General features: G+C 40.6%; 3 protein-coding genes across 3 annotated transcripts; 2 read left to right on the top strand and 1 right to left on the bottom strand.

Moving 5' to 3' along the window:
- Nucleotides 1–1,317: 1,317 nt before the first annotated feature.
- LOC129725139 (peritrophin-44-like) lies at nucleotides 1,318–1,955 on the bottom strand. Its single transcript, XM_055680614.1, has 2 exons — nucleotides 1,865–1,955; nucleotides 1,318–1,808 (listed from the first exon to the last, which is right to left on the bottom strand). Exons 1-2 carry the CDS (start codon nucleotides 1,875–1,877, stop codon nucleotides 1,429–1,431), a joined length of 393 nt encoding a protein of 130 aa, XP_055536589.1. The 5' UTR covers nucleotides 1,878–1,955; the 3' UTR covers nucleotides 1,318–1,428.
- Nucleotides 1,956–3,605: 1,650 nt separating this feature from the next.
- Nucleotides 3,606–4,876, top strand: LOC129724770 (uncharacterized). The gene is made up of 3 exons (XM_055679921.1): nucleotides 3,606–4,408; nucleotides 4,493–4,601; nucleotides 4,665–4,876. The coding sequence occupies exons 1-3, from the start codon at nucleotides 3,615–3,617 to the stop codon at nucleotides 4,869–4,871; spliced, it is 1,110 nt and encodes a 369-aa protein (XP_055535896.1). The 5' UTR covers nucleotides 3,606–3,614; the 3' UTR covers nucleotides 4,872–4,876.
- A 12,018-nt stretch (nucleotides 4,877–16,894) lies between these two features.
- On the top strand, nucleotides 16,895–18,332 carry LOC129724772 (peritrophin-44-like). The gene is made up of 2 exons (XM_055679923.1): nucleotides 16,895–17,590; nucleotides 17,652–18,332. Exons 1-2 carry the CDS (start codon nucleotides 16,913–16,915, stop codon nucleotides 17,877–17,879), a joined length of 906 nt encoding a protein of 301 aa, XP_055535898.1. The 5' UTR covers nucleotides 16,895–16,912; the 3' UTR covers nucleotides 17,880–18,332.
- The last annotated feature ends 8,330 nt before the right edge of the window (nucleotides 18,333–26,662 follow it).

Here is a 26,662-nt window from a genome sequence, read left to right as displayed (position 1 = left end):
CAACAATCGCAGCTTGACCGTCCTTCTCCTCTAGATTCTTCAGTGTCGTTAAGAATAGATGAGCTATACCAAGTCACCTTTATCCGTTCTTGCTCCTATGATCTTGAATTGCAGGACAAGATCATCAAATGCAACGGAATGAGCTCACATGTAGATGCCTTTCTTCTTTCATAATCGTGTCAACTGCTTCCATTGCAACTTTTGGCTTGAAACCGCTTTTTCACAAAGATTTCTCCTAGAGCCTGCCACCTTCCAGCTGCCGTTCGCTTCTACCGGAAGATAAAAACCAGGCCCGTGCTCGCACGATGGTGGCAGCAAATCGTGTGATAAACCAGATGAGGAAGATGTATGGCTAGATGAGAGGCTAGAGCGGCGACAGCTAAGTGAACCTGAAAAAAGTAGCAAACAAATTCAGGAGGATGGATAAGCTGTTGATTCGTCAAGCTTGCATGAAGTCAAGAAAACATATGAAGGTTTCAGCTGCACAAAGCAACTGAAAAGAGCGGCCTCCCAGCTAAACTTTTTAAAGTTGGGAGTAAGCAGCGCGGTTTCGTGCAGTTCATCGGTTTATCTTAAAAGTTTAGTTGAAACACAAACTACCAGCAGACTGGTTGAACGAACTTAATTGCCAGTCTATAAGAAGGGCCACTGCATTGTGGTTCCCTCGTAGGTCATAAAGCCAAAAATCGAATTTCATTGTTTTTGTATTGCTTCACTTCTCAGTATCCTTCGTAATCTGATGCTTACAATGGCAGCAATTGTTGCATTTCATTCGAAACAATTGTTAATTGTGGCACTTGGAGTGAACGTAGTTTTCACTTTTAAACAACTGTAAAACGTGTGCCATTGAGCTGAGTGCAATTCTACCCATTTCCAGTAAATTTCCAGTATTCCTACGTTTTCAGAATTCTCATAAGTGTGTTAAAATGTTCGTTAAGAATCGTTGATATGTCCAAAACCTGCCGACTGGTTTGTGAGAAGTGAATAAAAATAGATTATTTTTGGGATGGTTGGGATAAGGGTGCCTGTGAAGTAGTCGATGAACTTGTGTACCTTAATACTCTCGCGACTTGTGACAACGATGTTAGCCGTAAGGTAAAGAGATGGATAGAAACAGTAAATACGATCTTTACGGTTTACGTAGTGAGCTAAGATCTTGCAGAATGCACGAAATTTGCACTCTACATGACGCTAATCTCCCGGTGGTATAATACGGCCATGAGTGTTGGTTGATGAAGAAGGTTGGCCAGCGAGCATTTGGAGTCTTCGAGCGTAGAATCTTCGGAACATCTACGTCGAAAAAAAAATCGAGTGAACTAAAGCATGTCTGTGTTTATTCGCACTAGTTTTAATACAACTAAAAATGTTACTGGATAAGCGAATCTGTATATTGACTCAGTTTGTAGCTTTGCAGAGATCCAACATTTATCAACATTTCACATTTTTCTCCAGACTGCACTGTCCCCAACTTGCGTCAAACATCAATCCACCCGGACACACCCGATCACTTGCGACGCCTTTGAAGCATTGAACGAATTTATCGCACGAACCAGCAACCGGCAAATTACGGAATCCTGTAGACGGGCATTTGATACATCCGGCCTGGCTGGGCTGCTCACATATCTGCCGGACGGCATTGTAATGGTATCCAGGAGAACAGTTCAAGGGGATTGCCATTTCACCAACGCAGGAGTAGTAGGAATTACATTGCTTGTCATCCGCAATGAAGCTTCCGTCCGGTTTTCCACTGCAAACTTGACTCGAGGCAGCCCCGAGCACTGTGGCAATACAGACGAATGCAACCAAAACTGTGGTATGGAAATTTTGAGTTAATTTGTTTCGAAACCAATCATAATACACTTACATTTCATTTCCATTTTGTTCGATGTTTGCAGCTCAAGTCACACCAAACAAATACCTTCAGTGAATCAACAGCATGGTTTACTTATAAATTTGGGAGAGGTTTGTGCAGTGTCGCTTCGCAGCCGATATGATAAAATTAGATAACATATTCTTGGTAACTACTACATTGTCAAATTTTATCGGATTTTGATAAAGACAGGGAAATGTCAGAACCATGATGAACTAGTACACCGCGTGTGGGGTAATTTACTGTTCGACAATAAATTCAAGTACTCGTGTTTTCCCCAGGTGTAGATTCCAGACTTCCGGCTGATAAAATGTGCTGTACAAATTTGTAGACTGTGTATCTCCAGGACAAGTTAGTATTTATTGTCGAACAATAAACATCGCGATAGAGTGTCAGAAAGTAATCGCGTATTGAGTCATTGATTTTTCATGCCTAATAATGCCTAATAATAATGGGAGGTCACACGATACAGTAGATTCGAATTAAATAATGCAAATCAAAGCGATTATGGAAATTTATCTTCACTTCTATTATTTTGTGGTAGTTCCGGATCCATACGTGACGTTGTACGACTTGAAGTAATGTGATGGGCTTTCGAACCTGCAGTTCAGTTCGAAGATGTAGCAATGATATGCAAGAAAGTGTTACCATAATCATAAAGTCTTATATGTTCGTTGGTTTTGAGGATGATATTGACATTAGTGGTATTGATCGTAAATCGTAAATTGTAGAAACACGTTTCGTGCCTTTTTAGAGGGAGAATCGAGTTTATCATCAATTCTACCCAAACCAAAGCTAATGCGTTCTGATGTTTCTCGGTATTATAGCATTTCAGTTGTGTTATTCCTCAATGATTTTTTAAAAGTTTTAGTTGCGTTATTATTTGTATATAGAAGCAAAGAACCAGTTAAAGTTGCGCGATGAGTAGGGATCCGTCTTGATTAAGCAGGACATGTCCTGATTTTGAGATCCATTTGTAACGTCCTGATTTATTTTTCATATTTTAGCATTTGTCCTGATTTTTCTGAATAATTTCGGATATTCAAACAGGAAGCAAACTGTTCAGTACTTTCATCTTTACTCCGGGAAGAAATTAACTTATTTTGAACGATTTTTTTCTTTGGTTGAATCCTGACGAGAGAAATTGTCTAGTCGTTGAAATCGTTAAACGTTTTTTGACAATTGTTAAGTTTATTTTAAACAGTTTACTAGTTTTGCCTTTTTTAAAGTATCTACTAACGCCTAATAAATCAAAGTTACATAATTGAATCGTTCGAGAAATACGTTAAATATGAGTATTTTGTCGTATTTTGAAGCGCAAATCTCAAATTACGTGTTTTATTTATTGGTACCTCAAAAAATAACAATAGTTAGGATCAAATTTTTGCTGGAAAAAAATTGTCCTGATTTTTAACTCCGACGAAATGGTAACCCTAGCGATGAGTAAGGTTTGATTAATTTAGAATAGGGTATCACTGTTTATTTTTCAGCTTTATAGATTTTATAGCTTTAAAATTAAAATTAAAATTTCAGTTTTTCATCCCTTACATTGAGCCGAGTTTCAACTGATCTCTCAGTAATACGGAACACGATGGTAATTAATTTACACGAGTAGAAACCTTATCGGTTTTGTTTCTCAATAGTAATCTATACAGTCAAGATTAGATTAGTGCCTAATCTGGACCAAGCTACGTAGTTTTGAGGAAAGCATAACGGATCAGTGCGGGTTTGAAAGATTGAGGAAATGGTCAAACTTTCGGTAGTGGGAATCCTAGCAGGGATTAGTTTATTTGCAGTTGGCGTGAAGATTAACCATTTGCAAATTCCTCCCCGGGATGTTATAGGTGTTACTGAATGTACTAGTTCGGAAGTTGGTATTTGGGAACTTCAGCCATATCCCGAAAGTTGTCGTTGGTATATTTACTGCATGAATAACGTTGGGGTGATACGAGAGTGTCCAGATGAGCTTTACTTTGATCCAAGCGAAAACATTTGTAATCATCCTGAAGATGTGGATTGCGAAGAATCTATAGAAACTACAACGGAGGAAGAACAAACAACTACTACCGAAGAAACTACCGTTACGGATGAAACTATTATTACGGAAGAAACTACCGTTACGGATGAAATTACCGTTACGGATGAAACTACTGTTACGGATGACATTACCGTTACGGATGAAACCGAAGAAAATACCGTTACTGAAGAAACCACTAGCTCAGAAGAAACAACCATTATAGAAGAAACAACCACCTCAGAAGAAACAACTGTGACCGCAGAAACGACGGAACCTGATCTATGTGAGCCTTTGTGTGCCAATTTTCCTGACAGGGGTGGTGAGTTAGCTGATCCAGAAAACTGTGGACAGTTTATTTCTTGCGACGATGAATGTTTCGGAGGAAGAATGTTCTGCCCGCCAGATTTACATTTCAACCACATAAAACAGGTATGTGACACGGCGGTGCGTGCGGAATGCTTGATGGAAGTTTGCGTCGAACAGCCAAATGGTGTATTATCCAGTGCCAACAGCTGTCAGCAGTGAGTATACTAAGCGTTAAATTCAACCCATGAGATGGAGGATTAATGGAGGATACTACTACTATACTAACGCATTTTTTGCAGCTTCTACGCATGTATTGATGAAGGCTCACTGCTGCTGTCTTGTGGAACTGGTACAGTTTTTGATTCGGAGGAGACATGTGTTGTTGAAGATGAAATCAATACTTGCGTGGTAAATGAGAAACATTACATATTCATTTCTACATTGAATTACAAGTAAACCTTTTTTCTACAGTCCGAGGAATTTCCTTCTCCACCTTTAGAGCTACAAAAGGAGTGTAAAACGATTGTTTCGCAAAATTTTCGACATCCGGACTATTGCGATGTTTATTATCGCTGCGTAGCGGGAATACTGTTTCCACGAAGATGTCAGCCAGGATTGCTTTATGATGGAATGTTACAGGTTTGCAATTTAGAAGAGTTGGTAGATTGCATTGTTTAAAGAAGTACAGTAATTAAAAATATTTTTGCTTATATATAAATTTATTTCTGATGACCAATACGTAGTATTCAGAACTTGAGGTTGTCTGACAGAATTTTCATTGGGAAATTTACGTAAATAGTTTGTTTAAACAAACCTGAAATACGAGATGAAATGAAACTTACATTATTTTTGGATTGGATTTAATTGGATTGAATTTGAAAAAATCAAAGGCTTGTTTTCCCCTTGTCGATTAGCCGGGGTAGTGAAAAATTTTGCTTACCCCCCATACACCAAAAGAAGTGGAACAAACTCCGCTCCTACGAGACACAAACTGTAAAAATAAAACAATGAAAAAAGGGCACTTCTCGAATCAAAACTAACGACGCATGTATCTCGTATCGAGGCGATGGCTGCCTTAGCCGACAAAAATAATACTCCAAGATGTCGAGTTCAGCACCACTTATCATTACCTAGAGAAAAATCGCGGCCTATCTATCCCTAAACTTTTATTCACAAACACAAATCAAAACTATCAAAGCTGTCTAACGTGCCTATATCGTTCACAAACGGAAAAACAAAAAAAAAAAAAAAAACAAAAAAAACAAATGAAAACAAACAAATTCACGTGAACGATTTTCAGCGTAAGTGATGAGTGTTTGTCATCAGGGATAGACGATCGGGTCACGAATGAACGGCTCACTAAAATGAACCACGGTTCTTTGAGCGCGCCGAACCGAAGTTTACCGAAACAACACGAACTGTCAACACAGGTAAATCATTGAGAGCCGTTCATATAAATAGGTTCGCAACGGTCAGTAAGTGGTTCAGAGCAGCTAGCTGGCATCTCTATCTTATTTGCTTTGTTTCATCGCAGCTAACATCGCAGCGGATCCGCGATTTGCGGGCCCCATTGACAAATGCTATGTTATGCGTATGAAAAGTGTTGGTGATATGCTATCTCGTTTACACACACGCTGAAATGTTAGTCTTCGAAACATGACGGGATGCCAGCTAGCTGGTTCAGAGCCGCTGTCATGCACACTAGAGATGGTCCCGACGGGTTCGGGTTTGAAAATTTTTGAAAGTGTCGGGTACGGGTCGGGTTCGGGTTTGAAAATGTCGGATTCAGGTCGGGTTTGGGTATGAAAACCCGAAACCCGACTATAAAATCTATGAAATTTCGGGTTCGGGTTTCGGGACCGAAAAAAAAAATCGGGTTCGGGTCGGGTACGGGTTTGAAAAACACCAAACCCGACCATCTCTAATGTACACTAGGGTGTCCCGAAAAAAAAAACGATGATGAAAAAGTCATGGTGCTCAGCTCTAAATTGAAAGATAATGTTATTCAGAGCATTTTTGAAGAACAATTCGACTACTTTCTAAAAAAATTTTTTCAGGTTGCCCAAACGTGATTTATGAAAAAATGACTTTTTTAAGCTACAAACTCACTCTTTTGCACTTTTTTCAGTTCTGTTCGATTCCTAAATTTTTCCATATATTTTTTTATTTTTGGGGGGTTGTTTTTGAATATTTTGCATGGTTCAGTTCAGCATTGTATTCAGTTTTTTGACTCCCAGAGCCCATTTCATTTGTTTTCTTAACATTGTTATTTTTTATCTCCCAAAAAAAGTTACTTAACATATTTGTTAAAATGCATAGTTTTCCCTCACACGTAAAAACGCCAATATCTCAGCCTCCCGATAAGATATCAAGTATCTTTTTTCATGTAAATTTTCGTCTTGATTCTCGCTTCGCAATAAAAATTTCAGTTCTTGATCACAAAATTATTTTATATGTGTTTTGAAGGGTTTTATCTGAAAATTATAAGAAAAATTCACTTTTTTTGTGATGTTCAATGGGCTCTGTAAGTCAAATAATTGAATGTGATGTTGAACCAAACCATGCAAAATATTCAAAAACAATCCCACAAAAATAAAAAAATATATTGAAAAACTTAGGAATCGAACAGATTTGAAAAAAGTACAGAAGAGTGGTTTTGTAGCTTGAAAAAGTCATTTTTTCATAAATCACCTCTGGGCGACCTGAAAACGATTTTTTGGAAAGTCGAAATGTTCTACAAAAATGCTATAAATAACATTATCTCTCAATTTAGGGTTAAGCATCTTGACATTTTCAACATCGATTTTTTTTGGGACAGCCTAATGTACACGCTCTTACAGCAATACCAAAAAATCAGGGTAATTCACTCAAAGCTGAAATTGAAACCGCGCTCAAAGCTGAAATTGAAAAACGAACTTTTTTTTTTCTTCATCTAATATTTATTTGACACGGCACAAATACAAATTAATGTTTTACGGCGCCAATTATATCTGATTTCTTACGCTCTAAAGTATCTTAATAATTCAAAGCAAATTTTTTAAACGACTGCGAGCTAGGTGGTAGGTACGACGCGTGGAAAACAGCGGAATGTGCCAGGAGCCGCATGCTCACTGCGACTACTCGTCAGAACAGAGAGAAGTAAAGGAAGCGCGAGTACGAGGAGCAGGTGCTTGCCAGCGCAGAGGATAGCTATTCTCAAAACGACTTGCGGAGATTTTCAGGCGCTATTGAACGGTGAGGAGTCGGATGAGCAGAGCAGGAACAGAATGACGATTATGAGTGACGAACAAGCTGTGGAGCCACCAACACAGGAGGAGGTAAAAAGGCGATTAGTGAGCTGAAAAACGGCAAGGCCACCACCAGATCCACCCGATAATACTAAGGACCTGGGCGGATGAACAAATGCTAAACGACTGGTTGGAAGGCCTCATATGCCCTATCTATAGGAAGGGTCATCGACTGGATTGTCGTGGCAGATCATGCTGGAGGGATCAAAATCATGCGTGCGGATAGCTGGCAAGACATCAGCCGCGTTCGTAACGTAGGATGGATTGAAGCATCTTCAGTAGAGAACCAGGAATAGGTTGTCGACTCCGTGGTAGGCCTCGCACGCGGTGGATGTGCGTGGTGGAAGAAGATGCACAATCTGCTGGTGTACGAGGAGACTGGAGAACGGCTGCCCAAGACAAAAGAAGCTTAACATCTCTAATTCGTTCGGCCCTAGACCGGTGCCAACAAAGTGAGTAAGTAAGTAAGTCAAGAGGCTCGCTGTAAAAGCACTGCAGTGAGCTCCGTTATGTAGTTATTGTGCCGAATGTCCTTTATTATCTTTCAGGAGAGATATCTCAGATTCCATCACAATATTTTTTGCAAGCTCATCAGAAACACACGATTCGCTACTCTCTTCAAGCACGTGCGTCGAATTGCTAACCAGTGTGAGAGCAGTTAATTTATTTATTTATTTATTTATTATCTATTTTCATCAGACCATATTGGTCTCCATGAAAGTTAGTGGATGGGGAAAAGCCTTTTGAGGCCATCCTCATGGAGGCATAAAAACCCCATCATCTTTTGTTAAGAATACATTTACAATTTTAAACATTTACAATATTACGCATTTACATTTTGTCAATAATAAAACTACAAACATTACGAACTAACATTAAATTCAACAAAATACATTGGGTTGCCCCGAGTCAGCATATAAAACATTGGTCCTAATATTATTCTATATGGTCAATTAAAAAATATTAGACATAGTCACTTTTCGTAGGAATTTGTTCGACGGTTCACCGAATTCGAAGATCTCTTCAACTGAAGTGAATGCTCGAACACATGCAGTGACAGGTTCATTGTAACCGAACATTGTGCGATGCACTCTGGGTTGTAGCAATCCAGCGGACCTTAGTGAGCGTTGCGGAGCGCGAAAATTCAGCAAAGATAGGGTTCTCGGTGAGTCAATTTCGCCATTCAATAACTTGGCCACAAATCCGGCTTGCTGGATTCTCCTGCGTCGTTCAAGCGTGTCAAGGCCAATAAGGCAACACCGCTCGGAATACGGTGGTAGGTTAGCGGGATCACGCCAGGGAAGATTTCTCAATGCTAAGCGGATAAATCTTTTTTGTACTCGTTCAATCCTCAGAGTCCAACTAAGCAGATAAGGAGACCAAATCAAACACGCATTTTCTAATATTGGTCTCACGAGTGAACAGTATAACGCCTTCAAACAGTATGGATCATTAAAATCACGTCCTATTTTACCAATGAAGCCGAGTTTTCGAGTTGCCTTAGAAATGATAAATGAGCGGTTCAGATTAAAGTTGAGCTTGGCATCGAGCAAAACACCAAGGTCGTTTACTTGATCCACTCTTTCGATCACATGACCATCAATCTTATAGTCGAACAGGACAGGATTCGCATTACGATGGAATGTCATGATCTGACATTTCGCAATACTAACTATGAGCCTGTTTCTGCGGCACCAACTTATAAAAATATCCAACAGTCTTTTTAACTCACGACAATCATCAATGGTCCGCACAGCCAAATACAGCTTCAGATCATCAGCATACACCAGCTTACATCCAGCACTTAATAGCAATGTCACATCGTTAAAATAAAGTAAGAAAAGGAGCGGCCCCATATTACTACCTTGTGGTATTCCAGATGTATTGGAGAACGTGGAGGATAAACAGGAGCTCAACATCACGCGTAGTGTCCGACCACATAAGTAGGATCTTAGCCAACCAACAAATTGTTGCGACGCACCAAGTCTCAAAAGCTTTCGTAAAAGTATGTGGTGATCAATTCGGTCAAAAGCTGCCTTTAAATCAGTGTATATGACGTCAATCTGGGCTTTTTGCTCCATGTGCGATATGCAAGTCGTAGTGAAGTCCAAAAGATTTGTGGTAACAGAACGTCCCGCCATGAACCCGTGTTGGTCGCTAGAAATGTAGTTTTTCGTACAAGATAAGATTCTCGAGCTAACTACAATTTCAAACAATTTAGACGAGGCAGAAAGACTGGTAATGCCCCGATAATTCCTGATGTTACGCCGATCTCCACTTTTAAATACAGGAAACATGTGCGACTGCTTCCAAATCTGCGGGAATTTTCCTTGCTCAAATGATCGGTTGAAAATGCGAGATAAGGGTTCAGCTAAAACGGTTGCACAACGGGTATAAACTACTGCTGGGATTCCATCGGGCCCCACGGAAAAAGAAGTTTTATGTCTTTTCGCAGCTTCCAGTATCATGTCCGCAGTAATTTCAAATGTACTTAGATCAACTAAGTTTAGCGGTACATCTGCCGAAGCAATCTCAGCATCCGATTCGGAAGCAGTGCTGTCGGCGAAAACAGAAGCGAAAAATTTAGCAAACAACTCACATGAATCCAGGGAACATTTTGCTTCTGTTCCATCGAGGTAAACATTAGCAGGAATTACCGAACACTTTCGCTTCGTATTTACGAAGTTTCAGAACTGTTTAGGGTTTCGACGGAGATCAGTTTGTACCCGCATTACATAGGTTTTGTATAAGCTGGCGTTCAACCGACGAAAATCTGTACTTGCTCGTTTAAAATTACTTTTTGTCTCGTTTGTTTTAATGTTTCGGTATTTACGCTGCCAAGCATTACGTATGCGCTTCAGTGCACGTAGCCGCGAAGTAGCCCATGGAGGGGAAGCAGGCTTATTAACTGTCGGTAAATTTTGCCTCAGCCACTGGCATAATGTTTCACTAAACGAGTTAGCTAGATCGTCAACATCAATTACTCCGTAAAGATTCTCCCAGTCGAAGCTTTGTAAGTACTCTGTAAGAGCCGTGAAGTCAATTTTGCGGTAATTCAAAGCTCTAGTGCTGTCCGCTGACGATTCCGGTGTCGTCATTTTGGATATAATTGGCAACGATATAACTAGCGGAGGATGATGCAGGTCAACGGGAACAAGTGGGGCAACACAAACATCGACGACACAAGTTTGCTCGGAAGAACAAAAAATAAGGTCGAGCATGCGGTCGAGATGGTTTAATTGCTGGTTCACTTGGCGCAGATTTAAAAAGTCCATGCCATCAATCAACGCAGCACTAGCAGCAGACAATTGAGAAGAATTGGTGTGCGTTTCACTCTCCTGTGTCCAAACGATGCGAGGCTGATTAAAATCACCACAGATTAGAACGTTATCACCAGCTGATCTCTTGTTGCACAGCTCGGTGACCGAGGCAATATGTGCGTCAATTATGGCTGGATCGTTGCTTTTGTCTGGCGGGATGTACACTGCACAAAGCAATATTTACGAGCCGCAAATAGTGGTGCTCACGCATATCTGTTCCAGATGGTTGCCATGTAAAGTATATAACAGAGCGCTCGGGTATTGTTTATTAACGGCGACCAAAACTCCACCAAAAGAACGTTTATCACTGTTAATAGAGCTTCTATCGCACCGGAAAACATTAAACGTGTCGCCAAACAGTTGCTGTGAGTTGATGCGGCTGTCCAGTCCAGTTTCAGTCAACACGATCACGTCGAAATTGCAGTCGTTAGTTGCCAGGTAAAACTCGTCGATTTTTGTGCGTAGACCGCGAACGTTCTGGTAGAACAACCAAACAGCATTCGTATGTTGGGCAGTGTGCTGAAAAACGTTACTACACGGTACAGGTTGTTGGGAAAAATCATCAAGATACTCGCCTTTGGTGGAAACCCGAAGGTTCCCACCGTCCACAGTAGATCGCAAAAATTCGTTACCAACAGGCTCATGCTCGTTGCTTGCAGTGTAGTCGGCATCGCATATTAGTTTTTTGGTATGTCGACAAACTCACTTCACTGTTTTCACAGTGAATGATATTCTTCTAAACGCTAGTGAAACGACAAGCCGGGATAGATATTGAATACAAACGTAACACTGGAACCTAGTTCCATCTCCATAAAAAACGATCATTTTAAATTTTCAGAAAAATAACAGTCGTCACATGACAACACGGTCCGGGGTGCTGTCATGCAATCTCATACATTTTCTGTTTGGCTGCCGCCGAAAAGAACACGCAGCGCGAGCACTGCAACAGATGGAGCGTGCGTTGGAAAAGTATTTTATATATATATATATATAATTCGACCGTCTCAAGAGTTATAAAAAGGTTCATGGACTAGTTAGAGTTGGATTAAGAGTGGAGCATGAAGATACCCGGAACCAACATGCAGGAAAATTGAAGGAAAGGTCAAGAGAATTTTACCTGCCATCCCAACACTTAAATTCTGCGTCCAGAAGGTTAAGGCCAGAAGTAGATTATTTATGTATAAGATTCAGAAGTTCTTAAGTCGTGAAGAACGCCAGTAGACAACTGCCAAAACTCGCGCCAGACTGCTCTACAAAAACCCGTTGACGAAAAGCAGTCGCTGTGACAATGAAACGTATGCAAAGCTGACTTCGAACAACTCCCAGGAAAGGAGTTTTTCATTGGAGATGATAAGTTAACAATGGATGATCGTTTTATGTAGGAGAAAGTATCCAAATTTGCTGCTAAGTACCTGATTTGGTAGGCTATCTGCACCTGTGTGAAAGTGAAGTCATGTTTTAGTTACAAAAGCATATGCACATCCAGCACATGCAAAACTAAGGTTTTTCAATGTAGAAAACTACTTAATCAATTTGAATCATATGCGAGAAATATACGATGGTTAACAGTATGCTTTCTGTTTTGCAGTAATTTCGTGTCCACCCTTTTTGCTCGAAGTACGATTAACAAACGACTGCTTCTTTGGCACATAGATTTTTCCCTTTCTTTGTTTTCTTGTCCTGTATGGACCTCCTCACTGCGACCAGAATGGTTGATCTATTGTGAGATATGCCCGGGTGTGTGCTGTATCCCGCACTTCTATTGTTGAGAATTAGCATATTAATTATTATTTTATCAGTGCTTGTGTGTAATGTGATTTTACCCTTCCTTTTACACGCTTACTGTTCTACTATACCGAGCCTGCGTTTCTCCTGCCAAATATCACTGATTATAATTCCCTGGAGGTGCCTTGTCGTGCGTCCTTCTGGTCAGTTGTATAAAAAAGAGGGACTTATTTTTATTAAGCGGAAGTCACGCGAATGCATTGTAGATTTCAGTGTAAAGGAAGAGTAAGTGGTTGAGGAGCCTGAGAATAAACCCATGCTTACTTAAGTCCTTTTGGGCTTCAAATGGTTAGTTGACAACCTGGAACGAGCGTCAAATATAGCACCGGCCCTCACAAGTTCCTATCTCGTACATCCACGAGTCATATGATTACACTAGACTGCCGGTTCAAACATGGACTGGACACAACTGGTTGGTGTTGCCCAGGCAATATTGTCATCCGACAATAGCTAAGTGAGAAGGTGCGACGCGATCATTGGTGCGTAAATTATACTCCGGCGGTAGAGGAAATGCTTAGCCAACTCGAGCGTCTGTTCACCAAAATGGTGCGACTCAAATCTGATCTTCTGATCTTCATGTTAGGAGCGGTTGATCAACGTCCGGATGGACAGGATTATCTACGATGAGCTACATCCACGCCACTTCGAAGTCGTAGCACTGCAGGAACTTTGTTGGACAGGACAGAAGGTATGAAAAAGCGAGCACCGGGCGGCTACTTTCTATCTGAGTTGTGGCACCACCGATGAGCTGTGAACCGGACTAATAGTATTGGGCAAGATGTACTAACGCGTGATGGGGTGGCAGCTGATCGACGCAAGGATGGGCAAGTTGAGGATAAAGGGCCGGTTCTTCAACTACAGCATCATCAACGTGCACTGCCCACATGAAGGAAAACCAGGTATACGATAGCTGCCCGCGACGAGACTTGAAAGTCGTCATTGGGTACATTAATGTTAAGGTAGAACGGGAGGCAATGTATAGACCTGTAATCGGGCCTGATAGCCTGCACACCATGTCTAATGATAACGGCCATCAGTGCGTGAGCCTTGCGGCCTCCCGTGGTATGGTAATCCGAAGTACCTTCTGCCCCCGCAAAGATATCCACAAATCCACCTGGAGATCACCCGACCAACAGTCAGAGAATCAAATCGACCACGTTCTAATCGACGGCAGGTTATTCTCCGATATTATCAACGTTTGCACCTATTGCAGTGCGATTATAGATTCGGTCCGCTACCTGGTAGCTGTGTACATGCGCTCAAAACTATCAACGGTGTATAAAGACCGCCGAAGTCGAACTTCGCGACCAAATATTGAGCAACTGCGGGACGCCGGGTTTGCACAGGAATACGCGCAGCAGCGAGAGGCAGCGTTACGCACAGAAGAGCAACTTGGCGCAGCTACTCTTGAAGATGGCTGGAAAAGCATTCGATCCGTCATAGGGAGCACTGCTGTAGCGCTACTAGGTACAAGGGCTCCAAATCATAGAAATACTGGTTTGATGGCGAATGCAAACAGTTAGTCGATGAAGGATGCAGCACGGGTGAGTATGTAGCAACACCGTACGAGAGAAAACGTGGAACAAAACCGACAGGCACATAACAGCCAAAACTCAGTCCTCCGAAGGAAGAAGCGCCAGCAAGAGGACCGAGATCGCGTAGCGATGGAAGAGCTGTACCAAGCTAACGACACTCGGCCGATATGTGCAGGATCTTGGCCGGCAACTTCCTTAGAGACGAGTGTGAGGTGATCGAAAGGTGGAAGCAGTACTTCGATAAACGGCAATGCAGTGGAGTGCGAGGACGGTATGGCAACTGATCTTGGTGCAGAAGTAGAAGATAACAGAATACCAGCCCCCGATTCCCTGGAGGTGGAGCAGGAGATTGACCGGCTGGAAAAAAGCTGCTGGAGTTAAGCAGCTTGTTAGCGAGCTGTTTAAATACGGTAGAGAAGCACTGGTTAGAGCCGTGCACTAAGTCATTGTCAAGATTTGAGAGAAAGAACGAGTACCGGAGGAGTGGATGGAAGGTATTGTGTGTCCCATCTACAAAACGGGCGACAAGCAGGAGTGTTGCAACTACCAGGCAATCATTCTGCCGAACGCCACCTACAAGCTAGTCTCCCAAATACTCTGTCATTGACCATCACCATTTGCGAAGCAGTTCGTGAGGCACTACCAGGCGGGTTTCATGGGTACCCGCGCCACCACGGATCAGATATTCGCCTTTCGGCAGGTTATGCAGAAATACCACGAATACAATGTGCCCTCACAACACTTATTCATCGATTTCAAATCGGCATACGACACAATCGATCGAGACCAGCTATGGAAAATTCTGCACGAATGCGGATTTCCGGACAAATTAACGCGGTTGGTCAAAACGACGATGGATCGAGTGATGTTTGTAGTTCGAGTATCGGGGGCACTCTCGAGCCCCTTCGAAACCCAAAGAGGTTTAGGCAAGGTGATGGTCTCTCGAGCCCACTGTTTAACATTGCCCTGGAAGGTGTCTTTAGAAGAGCGGGGATTAACACGAGTGGCACGATATTCCAAAAGTCGGTTCTACTGTTTGGTTTCGCCGATGATATCGACATTGTGGCTCGGACCTTTGTGAAGATGGCGGATACGTACATCGGACTAAAGGCTGAAGCCAAACGGATTGGACTGGTCAGCAATGCATCGAAGACGAAGTACATGAAAGGAAGGGGTTCACAAGAGGACAGTGCTAACCTCCCACCTCGAGTTCAAATTGGTGGTGATGAAATCGAGGTGGTTGATTAGTTTGAGTATCTGGGCTCACTGGTAACTGCCGGCAACGATACCAGCAGAGAAATTAATCGGAGCATTATGGCAGAAAATCGTGCATAATTTGGTCTCCGGAGGACGCTCCGATCGAGTAACCACACCAAGTTAACCATCTACACAAGACACTGATCAGACCGGTATTACTCTACGGGCATAATAAATGGACTATGCTTGTGGGGGAACAACGCGCCCATCGTCTGTGGACTGCAGATGGAGAACGGAACGTGGAGAAGGCGAATGAATCACGAACTGCAGGAGCTGCTTGGGGGAAAGTTTACTTTAGTCCTTTTTTGATATCAAGTGGCCAGATGCTACTATGTTTCGAACCCACGGCCATCCGCTTGACAAGGCGGACTCTGTAACCTTGCAGCTACGCAGCTCCCGTTCTTTGGTTCATTGTGATCTATTCTCATCAAAGTTGTTTTAAATTAGAAGTTCTGCAACTTCATTGAATAACAGATAATGCAGAAAGGAATATGTAGAAAAAGCAATATAGCAATGAACATTACCGCAAATGATTTAATATCTGTTTCGTTTAAACAAAATACGTCGAATTCGATGCAGAAATCATCGCCATACAGTTTAGATGGCGACGTTTTCTAAGACGAATTCGGCGTGCTTTGTTTTAAAAGAAACATATAATACTTGTATAACATTTTGCATTGGTCACTTGCAAATACAACCAACTAGTTTGAGAGTAAAAATTTCAAAACTTATCAGAGGGTATGATGGCCAAAGAATTTTTCGAAGGTTGAGACAAGAGCTTTCCAGTCCGAAGTTCTACAAACCACTCAGCCTTGTGCAGCCAGCTTTCGAAACCTTTTCAAAATCGCAGGTTGTGCAAACTGTTGCCATTTAAAAACAGACGTTACATCAGAATCTAGCTCCATCGCAACAAAATATGATCATTTTAAATTATCATTCGATTGGAAAGAGTAACAGTCATCGCGCGAAAATACCAACACAAGACGCAGCGCAAACACGGCAGCAGATGGTGTTAGTGTGGCTAACGTAAAGTACTGGTATCATCCGAACGATGATTTTAGTGAAAATTTATTATGTCTGTAACACTACAGCGGATATCATGTGATATCGCCTAGTTATCCTGATGTCTTACACCAAATTTCCCGTGAAAACTAGAAGTATGGATTCTGATATCGAACCAAGCGTTATCAAATGGTATCCGCTAATATAGTGTGAATAAAGCATAAGTCTGTGCTAGTACTGTTAAAGATGAGAAAGCAACATTTTTGCAAGTTGATCTTTTTCCTTCTATCCGAAGACCAACTAGTACTGTATTGGTTACAGCTACCGTTAGAGAACTTTTATCACCGTGTGTCTTGCCAATCACGCGTTTTTTAATTGATGAATATGGCTTCGCATTTCCTTATCATAATCCACTGATATCTCTATTAATATGATTTATAGCATCCTTAAGGGCAGATTATATATAAGCCGAATTACATACTACATCAGCGATATGTTTTCTACAGTTTCAATTCAAGTGCGTAACTAACAAAATGTCTAAAATATCGGTCTTACAAATATTGTTACTTATCGCTGTGCTCTTTGTAACATGTTCAGATCAACAGCGCAACCGCTGCCTTGGAGTTCCTGATGGAACATTTATTAACGATTTCAGCGATTGCGATGCCTATTTTGTTTGCGCCCGGAATAGTATGGTACGAGGACGTTGTGCAGCAGGATTTTATTTTAACGAGGAGGAACAGAAGTGTGATCACCCGTGGAATGTAACCTGTCTCTTGTGTAGAGATGATGGCAATGGTGATGATGGCAATGGTGATGAAGGGAGTGGCGAAAATGATGAAGCAGCAAATGGAGGAGTGTTTGATACTGGTTTACCGGTTAACTTTCCAATTGAGCGTGAATGTCGGAAATATACGGCATGTGTGGATGATGTAGGATTCCTGCTGGAGTGCTCCGAAGATCTAATGTTTAATCGAGATCCAAATGTTAGAGCATGTGATTTACCGGAGAATGTCGATTGCACAGAAAGCGTATGTCCGAATAACGTTAATCCATCAGTCCCAACATTTGTCCCAGATTTAACGGACTGCTCTAAATATCACATTTGCTTCAACTGGGATGCTGTAGGCGAAGTTAGAAGCTGTGCAGGTGATCTGTTGTTCAACCCAGTTACTAGAGAATGTGATTTTCCGGAAAACGTGGACTGCGATGTACGCTTGTTTATTGATCGATGTTGACCTACCCAATAATTTTATTTTTTCCCATTTCTAGCACATTTTACCGGTACCCCCGACATCATGCAAGCCAACTGGAATCCACCACATACCTGCGGAAGAGTGCAATCAATTCTATGTTTGTGTTAACGGCGAACAGCGTGAACCGGCCCAAACGTGCCTGGGAGGAACAATATTTGATGTAATCACAATGACTTGCCGAAATGAATCAGATGATACCAAATGTATTACCGATTTGGTTGAGACACTTGTGTTTGATCCATAAATTTTATTTGGATGCATTAAAGATTTTATTTGTAATCAAATATACAGAACTAAAGACAAAAACTCAAAAAAAAAAAAAATTACCCTCGCGCGAGAAACAATCTGCACAAATATGCAGAAAAATCTGCAGAAAAATCTGCAGAAACTCTAAAAAAACTGCAAATATCTACAAACCAACTTAAAAAATGCAGACAAATTGGCACATACGGTATCCCTGAGCAGAGTCTTTTAGATGTCGTTGTAGTTTGTTGTAGTTGAGCAATTTTTATAGCATTCTAAAACAGTTCAATAAATTATAGCCAACACAGAGTACACTACCAATTGTTAGTGTACATTTTAAAGTGTGCCTTACGCTAGAATAGTTGTTACCGCCTTCATAACTATTATTTAAGGGAGGTTGCTACTTCTAAGGGCTATTTGTAAAAAGTTAACAGCAATCGGTTTCTTATATATTTAAAGACGAGTTTTCATTTACTGCTCTTTTTTGTATTTTAGAAGCATTTTCTAGATTTTTCCAAAATAAATGTTTAATATAAATAATTTAGTTGTCTAAATCTTCACTGGACAAACCACAGAAAACACCTAAATTAATCCATCCAGCGGTCAGACCCAGCCTTTCTCATTCAAACTTATTATATGTAAAAATAGATTTACATGGACGCTTCAATCCAATATTGATGTTGTAATTGAAGTATAAAATATGAAATTTGACGTAATGTTAGTGCTCAAGAAATAGCGAAATAAAAGAAATGACTTTTAATTTCGAACAATTGCATCACGAGCGATACCGGGAACGTTCAAATAGTACGAAACCGCATTTAAATTATGTTGAGTCCACGTATATTGATCAAAGCAGGTATAGTTTTCAATAGTCTTTGATTTTTTTTTCGTTCCATAACTTTTGAACCACAAATCAAGTTGTTATGAAGTTGGTTGTTTGTAAGTTTAAGAGATAACTCGTTCGTATGACGCTAGTTATGTTGAATAAGTCGTGTATTTTTTGAGATAATAGACTCGTTGTTTTAACAATTTAATATAAAACGGTTGCTTAAGTTCGATTATAATCGAATGAAATGGGAACGTATAGCGCAGCCTAATTATGAAACCATTTGTTTAATCATAATTCATCAGTTAACCCTTAACTAGCCCATTCATCTGATATCAATATTGTTCAAATCGGTTGTGTTGTTTCTGAGATAATGAAGTTACGTGATTTTCACATTTCGATACATTACAGACGAAGTTACAGTTCGATTACAGTTAAATTCAGTAGGGTGTTATGAAGCAGCCGGACCTCTCATTTAACACTAATTTAGTGAAAATCGGTTCAGCCATCTCTGAGAAAAGTGAGTGAGCTTAAGTAGTCTTGTAAATATTTTACTTTTCATTGCTGGATTTCACATTTTTAAATATAACAGGCAAAGTAATAGTCCGATTGCAAAACAAATCAATAGGGTCTTATGGGGCAACTAGACCTTCCATTTGACACCGATTTTATAGAAATCGGTCCAGCCATCTCTGAGAAACATGAGTGAGATTAAATAGTCTCGAGAACACGTTTCTTTCCATAACTTTTGAACCACATGTTTAATCTTAATGAAATTCAAAAGTTAAGGGTTTTTAGGTAGCCCGTTCATTTGAAATTAATTTTGTTCAAGTCGGTTGCGTAGTTTCTGAGATATTGATGTTTTGTGATTTCTACGTTTTGATACATAACCTCTAAACTATAAATCCGATTACAATAATATTCAACAGGGTCTTATGGGGCAAAACGACCTTCCATTTGCAATTAATTTCATTGAAATCGGTCCAGCCATCTCTGAGTGAATCGAGTAAGATTGGGAGAGCGTTACACACACACACACACATACACACACACAGAAAATGCTCAGCTCGTCGAACTGAGTCGATTGATATACGACATTCGGCCCTTTTGAGCATTTTTATTCCTTTAGTTTTTTCAGTGATTGCTATACCTTTCTGGGAGAAAGGCAAAAAGTATCTCTCACAAAACTCTTTTTGTGTCTCCTTGATATACGGTAAAGACAAGAATTAAGAAGAGGTTGTCAATGAATGAATTTGATATCCTAAATCGAAGATAATTGCAAACAAAAAGTCATATTAAACAAATGTTTGTTGGTGTGTAATCGGTCCATAAGAAGATAAATCAAAATCATTCAGTCACTTCTCTTTATGAATCATTGAGTTAAATACACAGCACATAACACAATATACTGAATCAAAGTATTATTAGGTATAATTAATTAGGTATAACAAAACCTAAATTAATCCACCTAGCGGTCAGACCCAGCCTTTCTCATTCAAACTTTTATTTGTAAAAATAGATTTACATGAACGCTTCAATCCAATAAATGTATATTCACTTCTAAGGTTCTAAAATATTGATGTTGTAATCTATACATATAATAATGTAGTCCGGTCTGTCTGTCTGTTTGATCCATATAGGTTCAAAAACTACCGAGCCGATCGACGTGAAAATTTGTATGAAGGAGTTTTTGGTCCCGATATAGGTTTCTATGATAGTTTGAGACCCCTCCCTTTTCTGGGAGGGAGGGGTCCAATACAAATGAAACATACATTTCTGCACAACTCAAAAACAAACGAAGCAAATGAAACCAAATTTGGCATGTGGATGTTTTAACGGGTAACAAATATGTCGACGACCCTCCCTCTTCCAGAAGCACATATTTCTGCACAAATTTCTGCACATCTCGCGAACTAATCAACTGAATGGAACCATATTTGGCAGGTGAATGTTTTTAGTGGTAACAAATATGTTCCATAATTGACCTCAGGCAACATTTTGCATTGTAAGATGGCAACTTCCGGTTTCTGGAAAACAGCCAAAAATGGCCGATTTCCACCCAATATAATAATATCCGGATAAAGAATGAGGAGGAGGAGCTAAAATCGACCACAGATACCATTTTGAATTCTAAGATGGCGACTTCCGGTTTCGGAAAAACAGCGGCAAACGACCAAATATCACCCAACATGGGTATTTCCGGAATCGTAATGATGCACTGGAGCCACAAATCGACTGGAGACACCATTATGAATTGTAGGATGGCAACTTGTGGTTTCTGGAAAACAGCCAAAAATGGCCGATTTCCGTCTAACATGAATATCTCCGGATCTAGAATGATACACAGCAGCTGAAATCGATCACAGACCTCATTTTGGACCTCAGGTTGGCGACTTCCGGTTCCTGGGAAACAGCCGAAAATGATCGAATTACATCCAATATGGGTGTTTCTTCAACCAGAATGACGCTCAGAGGCCAGAAATTATCTTAAATACCATTTTGAAATCCAAGATGGCGACTTCCGGTTTGTGAAAAACAGCCTAAAATAACCAAATACCATCCAATATGAGTATCTCTGGAACCAGAATAATGCAATGAGCTAACAATTGACCTCAGGCACCATTTTGAATCGCTAAATGGCAACTTATAGGAAACCGTCGAAAATGACCGAATAATACTCAATATGGATATTTCCGTAATCGAGAGGATGCATAGAAACCAAACATTGACCCTTGACACCATTTTGAATTTAAAGACGACCACTTTTAGTTTCTGGAAAACAACCAAAATAACTCAATACCTCCCAATATGAGTATTTCCGGTGTCAACTTGATGCCAGAAAATTTGCTGACAATGACCGAATACCACCCAATATGAATATATTCAGAATTAAGGTGATGTACAGAAGCCAAAAGTCGAGGATGTTGTCATTTCGATAAAACCAATCATTTTAAACGATTTGTTATTTGACTCTGATCATATCCTATGGCCGATTCGTCGTGCATTTTCAGACTTTGAACACATCGTAAGGAATCAATGAATTTGGAACGATCAAATCGTACGATACCACATCTAATTTATGTTGAGGCCACATATATCGACAAAAGCAGGTATAGTTTTAACTAGTCTTTGAATTTCTGTTTTTTCCTTTTGAGCCACATATCAAATTGGTATGAAGTTTGTTATTTGTACACAGTACCAAAAAATGAAATTTACAACTAATACAAATGAAAGCACATAACGATTTCTAGCACATAAAGTGAAAAACATATACAATTTCACACAGTAAATAATGTACAATACAGAATCGTAAATTTGTACGTTAATTGATATAAATTTAAAGCTTCGAATATAAATATGCATGCAAATTCATAATAAATTCATTTACTTTGCATGTGAATATAATGCCACACGGAATATTACGTGGTTTCCAATGCTCCATTTATGTGCATTTAAAGTAATGTGAATTTCCTTTACTGTGTAAGCTCGAGAGATGACTCGTTCGTATGACACTAGTTATGTTCAAATAAGTCATGTTATCTTTGAGTTGCTCCGAAAATACCAACATTGGGGGGTTTGTGAGCGTTTTCCACAGTTTTAAATGGCTTCCCAGAAACCGGAAGTCGCCATCTTGGATTGAAAATGGCATCGACCATCATATTCCGGTCTCTGGATATCAACTCCCAGCCTCCAAATATGACCAAGTACCCGAAAATCATTAAATTTCAATGAAAGATTTCCATTATGTATGAAAATTTAATACTTTTGATCCCCTCCTTTTTTAAGGGGGGACCCTACTCTAGTAGGTTGAAAAATCATGAATTTTAATATTTTTTTGGCTGTCTAGAGTAAAGTGAAGTGTTTGGCTATTTTTGCTATTCTGCCCATAATTCAAAAATTGGCTTTTATGCCATAGGCATCAAATTGAGAAAAACGCAGTTGAAAGTTTTTTGTCGGTACAACATATTTTGACTGGTCATGACAACTTTTTTCTTGAGTATATCACCCTTCATATATGCTGTACCCTTGCCGTTGAGTTGAAACAGAAAAAACTGTAGAAAATTCCATCCGCCACGTATTTTTAACACAGTAGCCGTTTTTTCAATTATAAACGAAAGGTCAGTTGTAAAAACGGTGTGCAATTTGGCTAATATCCATACGATGCGAATTATATCGTACTCGTTGGTGATGAAAATGGTTTTAAACTTATTAAAACAACACGGAAGCACAAGTGAGGATGAAAAGGACGACGAGACAATTGTTACGTGCAGCAATATGATAATATAACGAAAATATTACTATTCATGGTAATCTCACAATCCACTTTCCTATTTTTTCTCATCAAATCGAAATGAAATCTGAAACTCCTCTTTATTAATATTACTCCCAATCACAGAGCTAAATATCATTTTTTTAAATGTAAAGATTTATGACAGAAGAAAACAGTCACACGTTTTGATCATTGGGTTTCGCAGTACAACAAATAATTTCTTGTAGCATCAAATATTTTTGAAAAATCCATATTTGATGCAAGGGCCTTACGATCGCTCATCTGTCGCCAGTAACCACCAAGCTACAACACACTTTTGAAAGTTAGAAGAAACACAGTTCAGTAATAATACACTGGTTCGTGAACATGCCACAGGTTCATATTGGATATTGGATATTAGCCAAATTCTCAATTATTTTGGATATTAGCCAAAATTGTTTCAGGTTTGCTGCCTTCCCAAATGCGTTTTTTGACAATCGGCTTCCGTAGGGATCTTGTTTAGGGCGTGTACCATCACGAGAAACTGTTTTCTCGATTTTGGTAAAAATGGCATATTAGCCAATTTTTGAATTATGGGCAGTATTGATTAAGGTATATTTGAAGATGTATTTTCCATGTCGTGAATGTAAATATAGTGAGTATTACACTGTTGGCAGCTGGGAACGTGGATGCTCTCTCTAAATCAGTACCTAACTGGTGGTAAGTTTTTCTCAGCTTCTAGTAGACCGATCGGGTTGAATTTTTTTTTCAGTATATAGAAACATATTATCTATCTTGTTACGTAGCCGTTTTTGAAAATTCCAAAAATTGCCAAAATGGCGGCCATTTTAGTAAAAAAATTGTTTTTTTTTCATGAAAAATCACTATTTAAAAAATCATAAAACTTTGAAAAACTCAGATATCAAAAAACGGCTACGTAACAAGTTAGATAATCCATTTTTACATGTTAAAAAAAATTCAGCAAAATCGGTTCAGTAGATGCTGAGAAAAATTTACCACCAGTTGAAAAAACATGGTTTCGAGAGAAACGTTGCTTACAGCGTAATCCTCACTATATTTGTATCCAGAACGTGCAAAATATATCTTCAAATATACCTTAATCAATAGCCACAATACCCGAACACATCACTCTACTCTAAGCATCCGAAAAAAAACACGAAAATTTATTATTTTTCGACTTTCCAGAGTAGGGTCCCCCCTCAAGGGCGTCCCCTCCCCCTATACAATATTTCTATCACTTCAACTTCTCAAAACTTCACTTTTATATAAATAGAAGATATGGAAAAACATTCTGTTACCGCGTTAGAAGCCATATTCGTTTTTAATGTGTTTTCTTGAGTTTTTCCAAGCTTCCAAGTATTTTAGGGTGTATTTATGATTATTTGGCTCCTAAGTTTTCTAGCTTTTAGGAGTGCCTCAGTAAAATTTAGTAAATTTTTATGTTTTCTCTGGTTTATATAGGTGGTATGAAATTTTTTTGGGAATTAACAAAGAAAAACAATGTTTAGCTAACTAATTTGAGAACTATTTTAAGCTAGATTTAGTTCATTGCTGCTTTGGTTCATTTTCTTCTTCAACAATATTTTTAAGGTATTTTAGAATGAATTCAAACCGTCTCGTTTGCTTAACGTATGCGGTAAAAAATGGACTTTTTTCGGGTGGCGGTAAAAAAAACTAAGACAGATTTGAGAGTTTGATAAATTTCCCATGAAGGGTTATCATGTGAGCTTACTCGCAAAAAAAATTCTACGCCCTTGCGTGCGGCCTTCTAGTAGTTAACCGGAACATTCGCTATGGCGGACGAAAACATGCGTGTAGGCATGTTTTTGAGTTTTTTCTTTGTTTTATTTATCAATTCCTCCTTAGTTTTCGCGACAAAATTATTGGAGTAGATCAAATGCTTCAGGTTTGCCCAGGAATCTTCGATGGGTCGCAACTTGTAGACGTTGGGCGGGTTCGCCAACTTGGATCCGGAGTGAAAGAAGAGCAGCTTTGACATCCCTTTCTCACTGATCGTCAGCCAAAACGGCACCGTCTAGGGGAACTTTATGTGTGAAATACACTTCCCCTCGGTGCACACTTTCTTCGTGGGTGAAGTAAGATACAAAGTGCCCTGCCAGTCGTTGCCATCCAGGGTGAGACCAGATGGTGGACCAGGAGCTAACGGGTCTGACACCGTTGGTGGTGGCGGGTGACTCCAACGCTTGGGCGGTGAGGTGGGGAAGTGCTCTACGAACCAGAGGGGTTGGATCCTGTTGGAGGCTTTGGCAAAGCTCAACTTAGATCTGGCCAACGTTGGGACCAAATGTACATATAGCAGAAATGGTGCGGAGTCGATCATCGATGTGGCGTTCTCCAGCCCAGGACTGACAATAACTGAAGGGGAGACGATGGCTGCACCAGTAGCGACCACCAGGCGGTTGGTTATAGTGTAGAAAGGCGGCAAACGACGGGTAAAGCCAACACGGATGGAAGACATCGCATTTCGATGCCGAAGTATTCCAAGAGGCAATGAGAAGAGAGTGTGATGGGGATGATGGGGACAGTTGGCTCAGTTGCTGACCAACTAGTAGCCATACCATCGCGGGAGTGCGACGCCAACCTGTCTAGGACATACGAACCTAGAAATGGGAAGCCATCGGTTTACTGGTGGACTGATGCGATAGCGGACCTCCGCGCAAGACGGAAAATGCAGCGTGCGCTAACAGACGAACAGAGGATTGAGCGCCGCACAGCATTCGGTTCTGCAAGATCGACACTGAAGAGTGAGATTAAGGCAAGCAAGAGGGCCTGCTTCGATAGGCTATGCGCGAGTGCCAATACGAACCCGTGGGGTAACGCCTACAGGATCGTAATGGCCAAGCCGAAGGCGCGCTGGCGCCTGCAAAGCGTTCACCAGCGATGCTGGAGCGTATCATCGGGAGACTCTTTCCACGCCACGAGCCCAGTACTTGGCATCCGGCAGTCGAGTATCACGTCCGACGTTCCAGTATCTCAGACACAGACCTGCGGAACATCCAATCGGTGAGCGACGACAGCCGTGTCGAGGGAGAGGTTAGGGATCAAGGGACAGGTTAGGGTTACGAATGAGGAACTTATCGTGATCGCCAACTCCCTAAAGGTGAGCAAGACACCGGGACCGAATGGAATTCCGAACCTGGCAATCATGTTGGCGATAAAAACGACCTCGGGCTGTTACGCAGAAGTCATGGCAGTCATGCAGAAGTGCCTGGATGACTACTTCTTCCCGGAGAGGTGGAAGCGGCAAAATTTGGTCTTGCTGTCCAAAGCTGGGAAACCGCCAGGGGACCCATCGGCATACAGGCCTACCTGCCTGCTGGTCACAGCGGCAAGGTGCTTGAGAGGATTATCCTCAGCAGTCTGGTGAGGTACACAGATGGTGTTTGGCAAGTCGTGATCGCGAGTTGGCGATCACGTTTCCGAGAGGGCAGGTCCACGCTAAATCCTCTATTGGCTTTATTCGCTATTCTCTCCGTCAATAGCACTCCAGTGCAGGAGAAGGGGCATCCACTATCGTCACGCTTGACGTGCAGAATTCGTTCAATAGCGCCAATTGGGAGTCAATAGCACTTGCGCTCAGGAGCATCCATGTACCGTGTCGCTGTACAAGATTCTGGAAAATTACTTCCAGCGCAGAATACTTGTTTACAACAGGGAGGAGGGTAAG

The sequence above is a fragment of the Wyeomyia smithii genome, chromosome 2 (assembly GCF_029784165.1).
Source record: "Wyeomyia smithii strain HCP4-BCI-WySm-NY-G18 chromosome 2, ASM2978416v1, whole genome shotgun sequence".
Taxonomy (NCBI): domain Eukaryota; kingdom Metazoa; phylum Arthropoda; class Insecta; order Diptera; family Culicidae; genus Wyeomyia; species Wyeomyia smithii.
Note: the sequence above shows the minus strand (reverse complement) of the source record. Positions and strands in the feature narration are given on the sequence as shown.